This window comes from Coenobita brevimanus, chromosome 27, assembly GCF_032717465.1.
Source record: "Coenobita brevimanus isolate Jiangsu-jjx chromosome 27, ASM3271746v2, whole genome shotgun sequence".
In the NCBI taxonomy this organism is placed as follows: domain Eukaryota; kingdom Metazoa; phylum Arthropoda; class Malacostraca; order Decapoda; family Coenobitidae; genus Coenobita; species Coenobita brevimanus.
The window spans coordinates 35628488-35645474 of record NC_136980.1 but is presented as its reverse complement, the minus strand read 5'-3'; the positions used below and the strand labels follow the sequence as shown (position 1 = coordinate 35645474).

At 44.3% G+C, this 16987-nt stretch overlaps 1 protein-coding gene across 2 annotated transcripts in view; it reads right to left on the bottom strand.

Annotated features, from left to right (window-relative positions):
• The window catches only part of LOC145394567 (secernin-3), a 51769-nt gene that overhangs the window by 20474 nt on the left and 14308 nt on the right, over positions 1-16987 (bottom strand). For both annotated transcript variants that reach the window (XM_080268409.1, XM_080268408.1), the window contains exons 3-5: positions 16562-16749; positions 10537-10736; positions 2711-2914 (exon numbers count right to left, since the gene is read on the bottom strand). In XM_080268409.1, the coding sequence (XP_080124535.1) occupies positions 2711-2914; positions 10537-10736; positions 16562-16749 (592 nt within the window). The remainder of the gene's footprint in view (positions 1-2710; positions 2915-10536; positions 10737-16561; positions 16750-16987) is intronic.

Below are 16987 nucleotides of genomic sequence, written 5' to 3'. Positions count from 1 at the left end.
AGCATACGGTCGACATGCAGCGCGGCGGCGGTCTTCCCGTCACTCAACAATCATTTCCATTTTCACAGCTAAAAACACGTATACTACATTATTTTCATTCATATTACTTCCCAAAAGATCACATCAGCGCGCTTTTTACTCTGCCTTATGCCCGTCACTTTATTCTCGTTCCTGTCAGCCGCTCGCACTGACTCGGAAGAGCTAGAACTCGCCATAATGTCACTTTGAAAGCCTGCGGTAAACTGACGCTAAACAGGGGCAAACCGTGCGAAAAAAAAGCTAGTGTGACAACTGGGGAAACAAGCGTTTCCTATTAGCATAAACTGCTTGTGAGAGGAGAGCGCAGATTTACAGTTCTGAGCAGTCAGAGCACTGCCATGTATCACAGCCAGGCTGGCCGGGCCGTGGGGGGGGGGAGAGGGGGGGAAAAATGCGATCCTTGGCAACAACGGAGGTCAGTAGTACAAAGGTAAAGTATGCTAATTGTAGCTAAAGGGTGGTGGTACCAATAGACAATACCAGCTGGAACATCCTTGCCCGCGTCTATTCAAAATTAACTCGAATTGCAAATGCAACGATCCATCGTTATGTCCTTTTTGGCGAGCATCGCAAACGCGACGCCCCGCGTTTTAGGGGTTAATATGTTTCTTTATACAGTATCCATCCATCATCCAATCCTACATTGCCCCATGAGGAGCGTAGGAGCCCGGGGCTAGGCAGTTGGTCCTGACATTTAAATGAGAGCGACCAGCCTCACTCATCCCTGAATGGCATTACATGAGCAATCAACCCCAACCACCCCTTGGATATAAACCTTCACTGGCTCAATCCAATTGGAGAGCAATAATTACCCACTAAACCACCAGGCGCCAAAATTTGGTTATATGGTTACCACCCAGCACAGTAAATGGTTTCCTGGTGCACAGGAAACCACTTGGCTTGTCACTCAGTGCAGAGTCACCCACAGGCTGAAGGAAGTGGAAAGAATGAAGGAAAAAAAGACAGAAGAGGGAGTGTAAAGTCACCTGTAGGCAGAAGGACAAGGAAAGAATGAAGGAAAGAAAGACAGAAGAGAATGGAAGGAAAGAAGGGTGGAGAGGAAAGGGCAGACACCCGAGAGCAGCACTACATCGAGTGAGTGGATGGTGAGCGCCCCCACCTACCACAAACCTGTAAAATAATATTCATGCTCATATAAATAAATAAGTGAAACAATCACTGCATTTCATAATAAGATAGTCTTTATATGTGGTAAAACAATAAACATTTTCAAGTAAGGGACAAGTTGATTCCCCATTTAGTCCCTTAAATCGAGGTTTGAGTGTATCTTGAAATTTTAATGTTCAGTGATATTCTAACACCTTTTGAGAGCAAGTTTAGCAACATTTTTAATTTCTCACACCAACTCTGTATAAGTCCACTTCTGTTCATACTCAAAGATGGTCTAATTCAGGCCAAACCTTTTATATCTTTCCAAAAAACAATACTTCCATATGGTGGTATTATTCATCCATTTGAACAACTCACGGCTCTGCGATATCAACCCTTACCATCATGACCACACTCAGATGGGGATTACCTACAGGAAGCACTGTGTTAGTTGAGATAATGATGATGGTTAAGATGAGACTCGGCAACTTATCATACACAATTTTACCTTCCACATACTTAGCTGTATAATCTATAAGTATGTTAGAGTTAAGGAGTTTAAGGTAACCCATTTTACAGTTATTTAGAAAAGATATACTATTATTATTACTGGTGGCCCTACATATCATCACCAGTACTATGCAGTGAAAACACTCTCAAATACACCTGACCACACCCTCCAATACACCTGACTCTACACTGACAGGTTACAGGTTACAAACATGTGTTACATATTACATAAGTACTGTAACAAACTGATATACTGCAAGATTAGATTGAAATGATGGAAAATTAGTTTAACAGGCTGAAAAGACAAAATATTAGTTTCTATTTATCTATCTATAGCCAGACACCTTAAGCCCGTAAGTGGTGGCCACAAACAAATCCCCTCCATGTAGTCCTGTACCCTGCCACTTCACTGTCCTGCCCCCAACTGACACCCCCTTCTCTCACAAACCTCTCTACTCCATCCCTACATTAGTTTAACAGACTGAAATGACGAAAGATTGGTTTACACAGCATGTAAAAAGAGGCATAAATTTTGTTCTGAAACCACCACCACACTACATCTCATATTCTTGATGGTTAAGGCAGCTCCCTAACACCTCTTTCTTACCAATTTATTCTTGGATATGACTGGCTAACATACATTTGTATATTATTTATCCACAGTACGGTGATACTAGAAAGATTTAAGTGACAGAAGAAGTCAGCATGGTTTAATATGCAAAATAAATTGCTCTGGAAAATGCATCTGGGAGCTTCCTCAACCTTCGAGAATATGGACTCGAAGTTTTATAGGTCACTGCAATACAGGATACAATTAAAACTTTACAGAAAAGTACAAATTCTTTCAAAGGTTTCAAAGTACATTAATTCCTCACACAACACACTAGGTATGTTCCTAAAATTTGGCTATGGTACAAAGAATGTCTATCTTCTGCAACAGACTAATGAAAGTACTATCCACCTCTTAGGAAGTGCCCCTATGCTGATACCATATTACTGCCTTCACAGTGAGGATGCCCAAACAAAATTGACACACAAGGTGTAATCTTACCTCCTTCAGACAGTTTGTGCAAGAGCTGCTCGCCACACTCCTGTCGCCCACCAGTGCTGTCGCCAGAACTGAAAACTGCGCTGAAGCTGAACTCGGAGCTTCCATCCCACAAGCCGGCCTCTTTCGCCGCCTCCTGCACACCCTCACTCATCCGGTCAATTTTGGTTCCAATCGTTAAGGTGTTGCTGATGTTGCGGTAGCCACCTGTGGACAGCAAATTCAACTCAGTGTGGATCAACTTGCAATGGATACATTGTGCATCTTTGAATGCAAGGCCTGGGGGGAGGCGGCTAGGGGGTACGACTGAAAGGATGGGACTGGAATGTGCTGATGTTGTAATGAGGAGGGGTAGACTGAGATGGTCTGGGCATGTGGGAAGGATGGAGGATGAAAACTGGGTGCAGAAAGTGAGAAGTGTGAACATCGGGGGTAGGGTTGTGAGAGGCAGACCAAAATAGACCTGGGATGAGATCATACAGTGTGACCTCAGGTATAAGGGACTGAACAGGGAGGCTGACAGATACTGAGCAGCACAGAGAGCTGCCAATAGGTGACCAAGATCGATCCATGTAAGCATGTTGAAGCCTGTATCAACAGTACGATACAAAATGACTTCTACAGACTCTTATTTAGCTTTTAAACTGCAGGAGTCAGATACAGCCTTCTTAAACCCTTTCAGAAAGAGAGAGGCTGGCCACAAACAAATCACCTCCATGTCATCCTGTCACAGGGAGGTGCTTCGTCTGTGGTCATCCTCTCTGGGATTAAGGCATCTGGTTATTCATTGACAGAGGCAGTCTTGGGCTAATACTATAGTCACTTGAATTTAAAAGGCTTCCTAGTGCCTCCATCAGGGGGATTTATCCTGCATAATAAATGTCCATATTTGATGTAATGCTGCCTACTTCTTTACCTCCATCATTCTTATTCCATGTCTGTCCACCTGTATATCTCCCATCCTGTCACTCTTCATTACTCTTCTTTCCACTTCAGGTGGCTCTACGCTGAGTGACAGGCCTAATGATTTTCTATAACCCGGGAAATTATTTACAATGTTGAGTGGTAACCATATAACCAAATAACGGCTTGATGCGAAGCCTGCTATGGTGCCCCTGTTATTTGGGTGGAGAGACAAATGCGGCATCCATCTGGGAACCAAACCTCCACACTCTTCCCCATGCTCGCTCTGGTGAGGCATTGTCTGGCGCAGGGGAGCAGTATCTCACTGCACTAAATTACCCTACAAGGGCAGCTGGTTGCCTGTGGTTGATGGATCTGCTCAGACAGACAGACTGGGGTTACTTTAATAATAACAGAAATATCCTCTTTGATGCTTTTTACAGTTGCTTCTCAACATTTGGAATATTTGTGGCTTCAGTTACTCAAAGTAACCCTCATAGTCCTTAATTTGGCCATTCACACTGTTGGCCAGCCTTCAAGAACATCCATTAAGCATCCACAGAGGCTATGGCAGTGCTTCCATTGGCTTGTAAGGCAAGAGAAATACCTGTACATGGAAAATTCATCAAAATATTGAAAATCAAGAAGCAAGTGCATTCCAGCAGTAGTAGGAGCTGGTCTTCAATGCTGTGTGTACAAAAATAACTAACATGTTTCAGTTCTTGGTGAGGGTGGCACCTCTGATGGCTGCTTACTATACACTGGTTCACCCTCTGTGAGTCTGAACAGCAAATTTGACCCACTGGTTTTGTATCTGGCACACAACTAGGTCTGCGCACGTATTCTTGTCGGTCATGGAGACTCACTATCTCCTCTTCCTTAGTGATTAGGATATGGCTGGTTTATATCCCTTTGTGTGTTACTTATGCAGAGTATGGTACTGAATGGATCTGGTTAACACAGAAGAGGATGGCAAGGTGTAATAAGCAAAATAAAATCACTTTGGAAGAGGTGTTAGGGAGATTTCTTAACCGATGAGAATACAGGCTTTGGTATCTAAGTACCTTGAACTTCTTATACTACATGTAACATTAAGTTTGGTGATTCAAGGTGTCAAGTTTTGTGTCTGCTGAGTCAACCATCCTTCAGCCTATAATCGTTGGTATCGTACCATTTATGAAGGCTCCAACATGCTTTCATACATCCACCTTGGTCACCTAATGGCGGCTCTCCATTTTGCTTGACCTCTGGTAGCCTCCCTATTCAGTCCCTTATCCCTGAGGGAACACTCTGTTACCTCATCTCAGGTCTTTTTTGGTCTGTCTCTCACAACCCTACCCCCACATTCACACTTCAACAATAATCCTAAATGAAAAATACCACATACCTCTCACTTCAAGGCATGTGCTTATGTTTCTGATGATCAGTAAGTAGATAATAACGTCTGATTGTTATTTAATATCATGTCATTATGTCTACTGATGCTCAAAGAGTAGCATATAAAATCTGAGGATCTGGGAAGAACTGCAAAGGGTTCAGAGCAAATACATATGGTAGTTAAACTGCAACTGCATGGGCTGTTTGAGGATGGAAGACAAATTTGTTTCATTTTGTTTATAAAGGTTCCGACATACTTGCATGCATCAGGCTTGGTTACCTTATGGTGGCTAACCACGCTGCTCAATCTCTGGCAGCCTCCCCCTTCAGTCCCTAATCCCTGAGATCACACTCTATGACCTCACGGATTTCCGACACTTCAAAGACTTTTATTTTTATTTTTATTTTTTTTTTTTTAATATGTCCTACTCTGGGCATAGGCTTCACAGCCTGCTATCAAGGCCCAGCAGTCCCCCTACATACCATACACCTCACATGTCACCACTTCGGTGCTAACATCCACCGTCCATATTGAATACATGCTAGGGCTGTCTCATACAGGACTGGTGTATTGGTATTAGCGGGGGTATTTTTACGACATGTCGGCGGGTCTTCTGGTAGATCAGTAAAGCCTGATTTTAATGAAATTCAAATCCTTAAACTGTTCCCTGCCCCAGCTGGGATTCGAACCTGGGTCCATTAGGACTGCAAGTCACCTCTCTACCGATTAAGCCACCCTGTGAATGTTGATGGCTGACTGGTATAACCTCTGCCTGATTATGTGTTTAACTCTGATTCTATATCCAAAAAGAAGGATGGTGGACTGAAGGAAAAGAGTTGCCTCAACCTGTAATCCACCAGGTTCACACTGGGATGAGCCTGGCACTGCATGAGCAACACAGCATAGGTGGGTCCCATTATACAAGTGGGTTGTGTTAAAAGAGGACTGCTTGGATGGCAAAAACTTACTATCTATCTATCTATAGCCTGACGCCCTAATCCTGCAAAAGGTGGCCGCAGACAAAACGCCTCCAAGTCGCTCTGTCACCCACCATTTGACTGTCCTCCCCCCAACTCTCTCCCCACTCCCTCATATACTTCGTACCTCTCAACTCCATCCCTCCACCTCATCCTTGGTCTACCCCTCCCTCTCCCTCCCTCCATCTCACCTACATACACCGTCTTAGTCAGTCTTTCATTCTCCATTCTCTCCACATGTCCAAAAACTTACTACAGAGTGAAAAATAGAATAGCAATAATTTGTATAACAGAGTACATAACTTACAGGAAAAACTGAGTTAGGTTAACCGACCCCACGACAACACTGGATTTTTGTGTTCGCATCACCAAATTTGGGTTTAAACTGGCCATTCTCGCATCACTGGTTTCTCGTGTAGCAGATGGTACGTATATAGGGATCCACATGTACCAGTTTCGGCACATAGTCTTGTCAGATTAAAGTGGCTTTGTGGCAGCTCTTTCTTAGCAATTTCTCTTAAATATTACTCCTCAGTATTTTCTTTTATGCAAAGTATCAGCCACAGTGAGAGCAGCAGAAATGAGTTATTGGAGAGCATAAGTTGGAGTGCTCACCATTCACTCACTCAATGTAGAGCTGCTCTCAGGTGACTGCCCTATCCTCATTTCCTTCCTTCCTCTTCTGACTTTCTTTGCTTCATTCTTTCCTCTTCCATCTGCCTATGGGTGACTCTACATTCCTTCTTCTGTCTTTCTTTCCTTCATTCTTTCCTCTTCCTTCTGCCTATGGGTGACTCTACACTGAGTGACAAGCCAAAAGGTTTCCTGTACACCAGGAAACCATTTACTCTGCTGGGTGGTAACCATATAGCCAAATTTTGGCAGCTGGTGGTTTAATGGGTAATTAAGGTGCTCCAATCGGATTGAGCCAGTGAAGGTTTATATCCAAGGGGTGGTTGGGGTTTATTGCTCATGTAATGCCACTCAGGGATGAGTGTGGCTGTCACTCTCATCTTAAATGTCTGAACCAACTTGCCTAGCCCCCAGCTCCTATGCTCCTCATGGGGCAACACAGGATTAGATGATAAAAGAATGAATGAATGATCAAGTGCAGTTACATGGAGAGACTGACAGACAGACAAGTGGTGAAATGAAGGAGCACTGTGGTGCTGCTGTGGATGTGACTGAAAGCATTAAGAGAAATACCCAATACTTTCAGACGTTTGGCTGTGTAGAGCAGATGAAGAATGAGAGACTGACCAGACATGTATATGAGTGAGGTGGAGGGGGGGGGGGAAGAGGATGGGGAAGACCAAGGATGAGATGTAGGGAGGGTGGAGAGATAGAAAGGGGTGTGTGAGTTGGACGAAAGGCAGCTTAATAGCAAAGGATAAGGTGACATGGAGCCAGTCAGTCTGTGGCCATTCCTTACGAGACTAACACACCTCAAGCAGCAGTCTTAAGGTCCCAAGCCACACTGAGATCAGCAGTGAAGTAGCCATTCTGGTGTGATACTCAAGACACAAGCCAACCCCACTATATGGTCAACCATTACACAATCGTTTGCTTATACAGTAGACTCTCCCTACAACTAAGTAATTGGGGTAGGGGTGGGGAGGAAGCCTGATCCGATAATGCTGAAAATCCGTCATATCAGATGGTTCCCCCGTGAAGTGGAATTTCAAGCACGTGCCTGAAACTAAATGCATACAATAGCATATTCTAGTACTAAACATGAAAACTATACCCATTTTACACTAACTTGGCCCATCATTTCACCTTTTTGCAGTTTACTTCACATCCTTGTCACTGCGCTTCTTCACGAGACACATGCATTGTGCCCCACTGAGCCCCATTTAACAGACATTGTTTGTTATAGCTGATGGATGTCCAGTGGTTTCGTAGTGTTTGCTAAATCTGATATCCAGTGTATGGAGGTATATTAAATCAAGGTTTTAATGTTTTCTCTGAGCATTTTAGAACCTTTATATATATATATATATATATATATATACTGTATATATAATTGTCTAGGTTTATGATGGAAGAGTTGAGAGGTAGGATGGGACTGGAGTGTATTGGTGTTGTGATAGGAGGGGTAGATTGAGATGGTTTGGGCATGTGGAGAGGATGGAGGATGATAGCTGGGTACAGAAATTGAGAAGTGTTAATGTTGGGGGTAGGGTTGCAAGAGGTAGACCGAAAAAGACCTGGGACAAGGTCACTGAGTGTGACCTCAGGGATAAGGGACTGAATAGGGACGCTGCCAGAGATCGCGCAGCATGGAGAACCATCATTAGTGAACAAGGCCGATGCATGCATGTTGGAGCCTTCAAATATGAAACAAAAATGAAACGAATCATAACGTTCACTTATTCAACATTACAAAGCACTACAAAGCCCTATTTTTTTCATATAAAATCGCAAACTCCGCTTCTACAATCGTCACAATCCCTACATTCAAACTGCTCTTTACCCAATCCATTTTCCATGTACGTAACCTGATGACACAGAGAGGCTGACCTGTGTGGGTGTGGATGTAAAAGGAAGCACTGGGAAAAACATAAAGAGGTGGTTTGGCCATGTGGAGAGGATGGAGAGTGAGAGACTGACTAGAAGAGTGTATGAGAGTGAGGTGCAGGGGAGGGGGGGGGGGGCACAGGGAGGGTGAGACCAAGAATGAGATGGAGGGATGGAGTACAGAGGTATATGAGAGGGGGTTGTAAGTTGGGGGGAGGGCAGCAAAATGGCAGAGGACAGGATGACATGGAGGGGATTTGTTTGTGGCCACCCCTTCCAAGATCAAGACATCTGGCTACAGACAGATAGAGATGAGAGAGAGAGAGAGACAGACAGACAGACAGACAGACAGACAGAGACAGACAGAGAGAGAGACAGACATAGACAGACAGACATACAGACAGACAGACAGAGAACAACCAGAAAATCCCAAACAAAGAGGAGCCACAAAGCCTCCATGCCTGAGCAGAGCACTACTCCAAGGTCTGCACTCTCATCCATTGAGGAAGCTCCCTAACATCTCTTCCTTAGTGATTTATTTCTGGATACAGCCAGTTAATATAATTTTGTAAGTTAATTACAAAGAGCATGGCGATATTAGAATTACTTGAATAACACAGAAAAGAATAGCAATATGTAATAAGCAAAATAACTTAGGAACAGGTGTTAGGAAGGTTCCTAACCATATGAGAATACTGCCCCAAGACACATACTCAACCTCTTTACTAACATACATTTAGTGTGGTATGCTGGTGCAGTTAGGAGGCTTACGAACACCTCTTGCTTACCAGTTTATTTCTGATTCTGCTCCATTACTATATTCTTGTGTGTTATTCATGCAATTAATGTCGACATTCGTGCTCCAACACGCTTGCATGCATCAGCCTTGGTCACCTCATGGCAGCTCTCCATGCTGCTCGATCTCTGCTAGCTTCACTATTCAACCCTTTATCCCCGAGATCACACTCAACTGCCTCATCCCAGGTCTTTTTCGGTCTGCCTCTTGCAACCTTATCCCTAATGTTAACACTTCTCACTTTCTGCACCAAATTGCCATCCCCCATCCCCTTCACATGCCCAAACCATCTTAATCTACCTCTCCTCATCACAACACCAATACACTCCAGTCCCATCCTACCCCTCAACTCTTCCATTGTAAACCCAGCCCCCCCAGATATAATAGCAAAAAGGATATTAATGGGTAGTTTAAAAAATAAATCGCTAACGAAGAAGTGCTAGGGAGCCTCCTTCCCCAATCAGAATATGGACTTTAGATTTGTTTGTGCTATTCCCAGAGGATTCTGTTCTGAGTAAGAGTGACTTTTCACACCTGAGGGAACAGAGATAATCTTTATGAAGCCTCTCTTATACATGTGGCCTTTCTCACACAGAGTAAACTGGCAGTGGCGTAAATATGATGAAAATGTACACCACAGGATCCAAGAGCTTCGTGCCCCACTTCACCAAGTAGTCTTAAGTACATGCAGGTGCCATTACATGAGTGTGACATGTTAACAGAGGACTGCTCAGATAGAGGAAACCCATACCAAAGAGTGAAAAGAAAGGATTGTGAAACTTGTATAAGAGTACTGCATATACACTTAGGGGAAAAATAGGGCTGGGATAACTGACCCTGCTTGCATCACCAAACCTGGGTGTAAACTGCCCATTCTCACACCAACGGTTCCTGGTGTGGCCGATGCTGATAAATTGTGACCTGCCTGTGTTCAAGCCTCAGTGGAATCAGCAATCAGGAAGGCTTTAAGGCATAGCTATATAGCATCACCCTCATAAAAAAAACTAAGTCATTTTTCGGCGATTTCTGGATTTTTGCCTAAATTAATTCTTCATCACGTGGAGCACCTATTGGTATAGCTGTCTTTGTCAGGTCTAGGGTGTGAGTGGTCTAAAATGCACCTCAAGTTTCTGCCTAAGTCATTGAAAATTTAAAAAATGAGAGTTTTTTTCGATTTCCTGAAAAGTAGAAAAAAAATGATTTAGGCAGTTTTTTTATGAGGGTGACGATAGGTAAGGTGGGCTGACCAACATACTCTTAATCTGCTCAGCGGCCCAGTGTTGACCTGCAGTCTCCAGCACCCAGGCCTCAGTGGGGTCAGCAATGAGGAAGCTGTTGTGGTAGAGGAGGTCGGGTTCTATGTCCGAGCAGGGGCCGCCTTGGCCATGCTGCTCCAGAAGAGATCCTATTACACCAACGGCCATTTCCGCAGTACTGCTCCGCTCCAGCGCTAACCTGTAAACACCAAATATATATCAGGGATCTTAGCACAACAATGATGATAACAAGAATATATAACAATAACCATCATCATCACCCGGACTTCCTTTCCCATCCAAGGGCAGGGTGAGAAGTAGCAGTGTCCAGACAGCCATACTTTGCCCAATCCAATGGGCCACGCTTCCATTCACTCATCATTCAAGCCCTCGGAATCCTGGCTCTATCTATTGCCAGACGCCTCAATCCCGTTTGGGGTGGCCACAAACAAATCGCCTCCACGTCACCCTATCCTCCGCCATTTCACTGCCCTGCTCCCAACTCACACCCCCCTCTCTCATATACCTCTCCACCCCATCCCTCCATCTCATCCTCGGCCTCCCTCTCCCTATTCCCCCCTCCACCTCACTCACATACAGTACTCGTCAGAAGTATTCAGCGTTGTCTGCCGGGCGCGCAATACTTATGGCCCAAAAAGAATCACCCATTTTTGGGGGTAAGAATTGAGCCACAAGTTTGAGCTCCGAGCATGACGTCACGGTAGCCTGAGGCCTTCCGGCACGCTGGTTGGTTCCCGCCTCAGTCGCCCACGGGCTGCCTGAGAGAGAGGAACTCCGCCAAGTGTCCCTCTCAAATTGCGCCATTTTTTACCGAGTGTCCCGCAGTGTTTTGGCCTTTAAAACTTTGTTATGGCACCTACCCGTGAACTATCGAGTGAAATCATATCCCAGATCATTGCTCTAAAGGAGGCAGGCCACCAGACAAAGGAAATTAGTGAATTGGTTGGTGTGGCACGATCGACAGTGCGTCGTTGGTGTGCGCGGTTTCGGGAGGAAAACAGTGGTGAAGTTCCCACAAAGAAACCGAGGTCTGGTAGGCCTAGGAAAACTTCCCCAAGGTCTGTTAATGTTTTAAAACGTGCAGTGGAGTTTAATCCTCGTGTGAGTGCAAGGAAAATTAAGGAGAGCAACCCAGAAGTGTTTGGTGAGGTGTCAGTGAGAACAGTGTCTCGTAGGGTGCATGAGCTTGGTTACACAAGTCACAGGCCTGTGAAAAAGCCTCTTCTCTCTAGCAGCCAGAGAATTCGTAGGCTTGCCTTCGCTAATAAATATCTAAACTGGGGTGAGGAGCAATGGTTGTCAGTGTTGTGGTCTGATGAGGCAACGTTTAGTGTTACCTGTAACAGAGGAGCACGCAAAGGTAGTGACCCACTTGACCCACGGTATGTAGAAAGCACAGTTAAACATCCTGATTCACTCATGGTATGGGGTTGTTTCTCAGGGAAGGGTTTGGGGAAGCTTGTTGTACTTCCCAAGAACCTCAGAGTGAATCAGGATGTTTACCTGGAGATTCTGTGTGATCATTTACCAGACTCCTTCGAGCTAACAGGTGCACGAGTGTTTCAGCAGGACGGTGCACCTGCTCACAAGGCTAAATCGGTCACCAATTGGCTTCGTGACTGTGAGGTATCATTCATGACAGACTGGCCAGGAAATAGCCCAGACCTCAACCCGATTGAAAACCTCTGGTACCTCGTAAAGAAGAGTCTCTAAGGGAAGGACGTGAGCTCTCTGCCTAAGCTGGAAGCCGCCATTCGTGACTTCTGGGACAAAATACCGCTCCAGCACCTCAGGAGCCTCGCCCTTTCACTTCCAAGACGTCTCAGGTCCGTGAAGAAACGTAAAGGCTACCCTACGAAGCACTAAAGGTAAATAAAATGCATTATTTATATGTTTTTTCAATGTTGAAAGGTTTGTTTCTCAGGAGGGACGCAGGGCGTTCCATACTTCTGACGAGCACTGTACACTCTTCGTCACTCTCTCACCCTCCATCCTCTCCACATGGCCAAACCACCTCAGTGTGTTCCTCATAACGCTTCCTATCACATCCACATCCACACCACATCGCTCCTTTATATCCTCATTCGTCAGCCTGTCTCTCCATGTGACTCCACAGGCTCCTCTTAAATAACTCATTTCTATCTGATAAGCCAAAAACATTCACTACATTCTGTAGCTTCACATAAATGTATCCAACAGAGTCAGTGATGATGATGATGATGATGATGATGATGATGATGATGATGATGACGATGATGATGATGATGATGACAATGATGATGATGATGATTATCATTATTATTTACAACTATTACTGCTATGACTATTACTACCACTGTTACTACTACACAAGTACATCATAGATTTTCTGGCATCCTTGCTTCCACAGCCTTGCTGAATTAACTGTTTTGTCAGACTGACAGAGGCAACATACATTGTATATACAGTAATAATGATTCAACAGAGCCCCAAAAAGGTCAAGTACAGTACAGGTATAATAATTCAATGATACCCCTCTGACCCATTATCTTTCAGTGAAATTACATTCATGTTCTAAGTAAAGTTCTTTATGAAACAACTAAACCTCGTTTGTTGGCAAGTTATCTGACACATCCACTCCATCGCTACAATGCTGTCAAAACCATTCCATCATCATTCGATCATGCTCAGTACTCTTATCATCTTTTCATAGTTTTTCTAATGTTCATTTGCTTCTTCGAATCACTGTCTGCATAGAGTTTCAACAATTTTCCCCTTTGCTTCTTTATACCATAAACAGCTGACAACCAATACCACACATGTCACACAACTTCACCATAGGAACACCATGGTCCAGTTTTTTCAACAGTTCTACCTTATCCTGTACAGTCAAACCTCCTCCACGGCTGGTTTCATTATTGTGGTTCTTCTTGACAGGTCTGATGAAAAAAGTGCATTACCTTCAACTGTTTCTGGTAAAATCAAACTGACCACTTTACGCTACAGGAAAAAGTGAGGAATATCACTGGAAGCCAGTGAAATACCAGAATCGTCCTTGCAGTTGCAATGTGGTGTTCTTCCCAATTTGGCAAAGTACACCACAAAGTTCACCTCCCTCAAATACAGACATGGGTCCTGCTGATATGTACAATATTTATTACTGTATAAGATCTTAGGTTAATTACAGGGTGTCCCTAACGGTACACAGCACCACAATTACACAGTGAAAAAAAAGAAAAGAAAAGGGTAAACAATACCATCCATCCATCCAATCCTGTGTTGCCCCATAAGGAGCGTAGGAGCACAGAGATAGGCAAGTAGGTCCTGACATTTAAGATGAAAGTGACCAGCCTCACTCATCCCTGAGTGGCATTACATGAACAATAAACCCCAACCATTCCTTGGATATAAACCTAAACAGGCTCAATCCGATTGGAGCGCCTTAATTACCCACTAAACCACAAGGTGCAATAATTTGGTTACATGGTTACCACACAGTGTAGTAAATGGTTTCCTGGTGTACAGGAAACCATTTGGCTTACGTATTCCACACTCACTTATAAAGTGCCTCAGTATATACCAGTGATGGAAATAATCTCTTGACTTCAATATGGTAGTAATTCAGAATAAACTGACATGGAATGATAAGACTCTAGTTTTGGGTGGGGATTTATGTGGTAATGAGGGTGAAACGGCTCAGGTATATGAAGGGGTACATAGGGGATGCGTATATGGTACGAGGACTGTGGAAGGGGAAAGGATACTCGAATTTGGGGAGGCAATAAAAAGACTGTGTGCAAAATGCATTTTAGGGAAAGAAAAAGTAAGTTGATTACATTTGTGTCTGGGGGAAATAGCAGCCAGACTGACTAATTCCTGGTCAGGTTAGCTGATAGGAGGTTAGTGAGGTTTGTTAAAGCTATAGGGAGTGAAAAGTGGGTGCAGCAACACAAATTACTGATATGTGAATTGGTGCTTAAGGAGCAGGTGGTGAAGAAGAGAACCTATGCACCTAGAAGGCTAATAACAAGGTAGAAAAACCAAGTACTGCAGTAAGGGGTTCCTTTTATGGCAAGATGAGTAGAGTGATGGCTAAACAGAGAGCTGCTGACAGCAGTGTTAATGAACAGCACAGAGCTACTAAGAACAATCTCCTGGGAGTTACTGATTTAGCATGTGGCTGGACAAGGGGTGCACCAAGACATAAGGTAACATGGTTGTGGGATGAGGGTGTTGAAGCCACAGTTAGAGAAAAGAAGACTTTTCCGGGAATAGAAAAGGGATGATAACAAAGAGGAATACATGCCTGCCAAGTCCAGGGCTAGATAGGAGGTATACAGGGCAAAATCTGAGTCTCACAGACTTGTACTGGATACCGTAGAGAGCACTGAAAGGACGGATGATTATGGTGTTTAAGGTGGCAAATGAGATGAAGGTAGAAAACAGGGCTATCATAAGTGAGCAGTGTATGAAGAATGATGAAGGAAAAGGTAGTGGTGAAAAGTGAGGATATTCAAGACACTTTGAGAGAGCATAATAAGAGCATTGTAACCTGTTGCTGAATGAGGAGTTTGACTGGAACAAGGAAGGTTTGGAGTCAGCAGATCCAGTGCTTGGCCCTTGGCCTTTGGTTGATGCTGCTGTGGTGAGCAGGGCAATAGGCAAGATGAAGTTGGGAAAGGCTGCAGGAGTGTGTGGGAGACTACTGAAATGTTGAAGGCCTCAGGAGATCCAGGAGTGGTTTTAGTTACTCAGTTGATACAGTGTGTTTTCCCAGACAACTGGCTGAGGGGTGTGACTGTAAATGTGTGTAAGGGGAAGGGTTATGCCCTGGAAAGAGGAAATTACAGAGATACAAAATGTCTGGACCTGATAATAAAGGTGATGGAGAGTCCCAGAAGGTATGATTAGGGAAAAAGTGAGCATCGATGAGATGCGGTTTGGGTTTATGCCAGGCTAAGGGACCACTGATGCCATATTCATTGTCTGACAGCTTCAGGAAAATTATACAGGAAAGAAAAGGGATTTGTACTTTGTTTTTGTTGATTTGGAGAAGGATTTTGACAGAGTCCCTAGGGAGATGGTGAAGTGGGCAATGAGAAAGCCTGGGATTGAAGAGTGGCTGGTTAGAGTGTTATGGATGTGTGTGTGGGTGCCTGCACCCAGGTGAGAGTGAACAGAGATTTGAATGAAGAATTTTCCATGACTGTTGGTGGGCATCAGGGGTCACACTTGAGCCTCTTCATGTCTGTCACTGTTTGTCATGGTGCTTGAAGCTCTCTCACATGACTTCGGAAATGGATTCCCATGGGAGATGTTGTATGCTAATGACTTGGTGTTGACTGCAGAGAATGAAAGGGAGGCCAAAGAAAGATTTGAGACATAGAGAGACGGAGGGACACAAAGGTTTGAAAGTAAATGCAGACAGAACAAAAGTGACGATATCTAGGGCTGGTGGCGGTACTGTCGAAGCAGAGGGAGAGTAGCCATGTGCAGTTTGCCATAAAAGCATGAAAAGTAACTCCAAGCTGTGCATTGAATGTGATAAGTCGGTGCATAAGAGATGTAGTGGGCTTAAAGCTAGACTGTGAAATAATGCTGATTTCCTGTGTGTGGTATGTCAGGAAAAGCAAATACTCTCTTGAGTCTGTGTAAGAGTTTCATTACTTGGGGGACATGTTATGCGCTGGAGGTGGGGCTGGAGCAAGCTCTATGGCTAGGGTATGGAGTGGCTGGAGGAAGTTCAGGGAGCTGATGTTTCCTAACACTGAGAGGGCTCTCCCTCCATGCTAAGGGATCTAAGTACAGTATGTGGCATGTGTTTCAAGTGTAATGCTGTATGGTAGTGAGACCTGGATGGTAAAGGAAGAGGATATTCATAGGCTCAAATGTACAGAAGTGACAATGATTATATGGATGTGTAGGGAGTCCTCAAATGCGAGGCCTGGGGATGCTAGCATTGTGACTGAAGAATTGAGAGAGATAGAGAGAGAGAGAGTTATGAAGCACAACAACTTTCTTCACCTGACTAGGTCCATGCCAAGGAGTCGCTCAGTTTTGTCATCGTCGCTCTGCAGTTTGGTGAACACGGCCTCGTTGCCGACACACACACCACGCTCATTGGCACCCATCTCGGCTCCCCACATCCACGCTGGCTTGCTGAGTATCACTGCATGGGTGGCCTCTGCTTGATCTATCTCTATGTATGTACACTGCAACAAACAGAGAGCAGACACTGTTCAAAGCACTGCAAAAGACAAAAAGCAGACATTGTTCAAAGCACTGCAAAAGACAAAGGGCAGACACTGTTCAAAGCACTGCAAAAGACAACAAGCAGACACTGTTCAAAGCACTGCAAAAGACAAAGGGCAGACACTGTTCAAAGCAATAGTGGCGCAGTGGAATACAGGCAAACCTCACTCCTGCACGTGTGATGGCAAAATGACACTG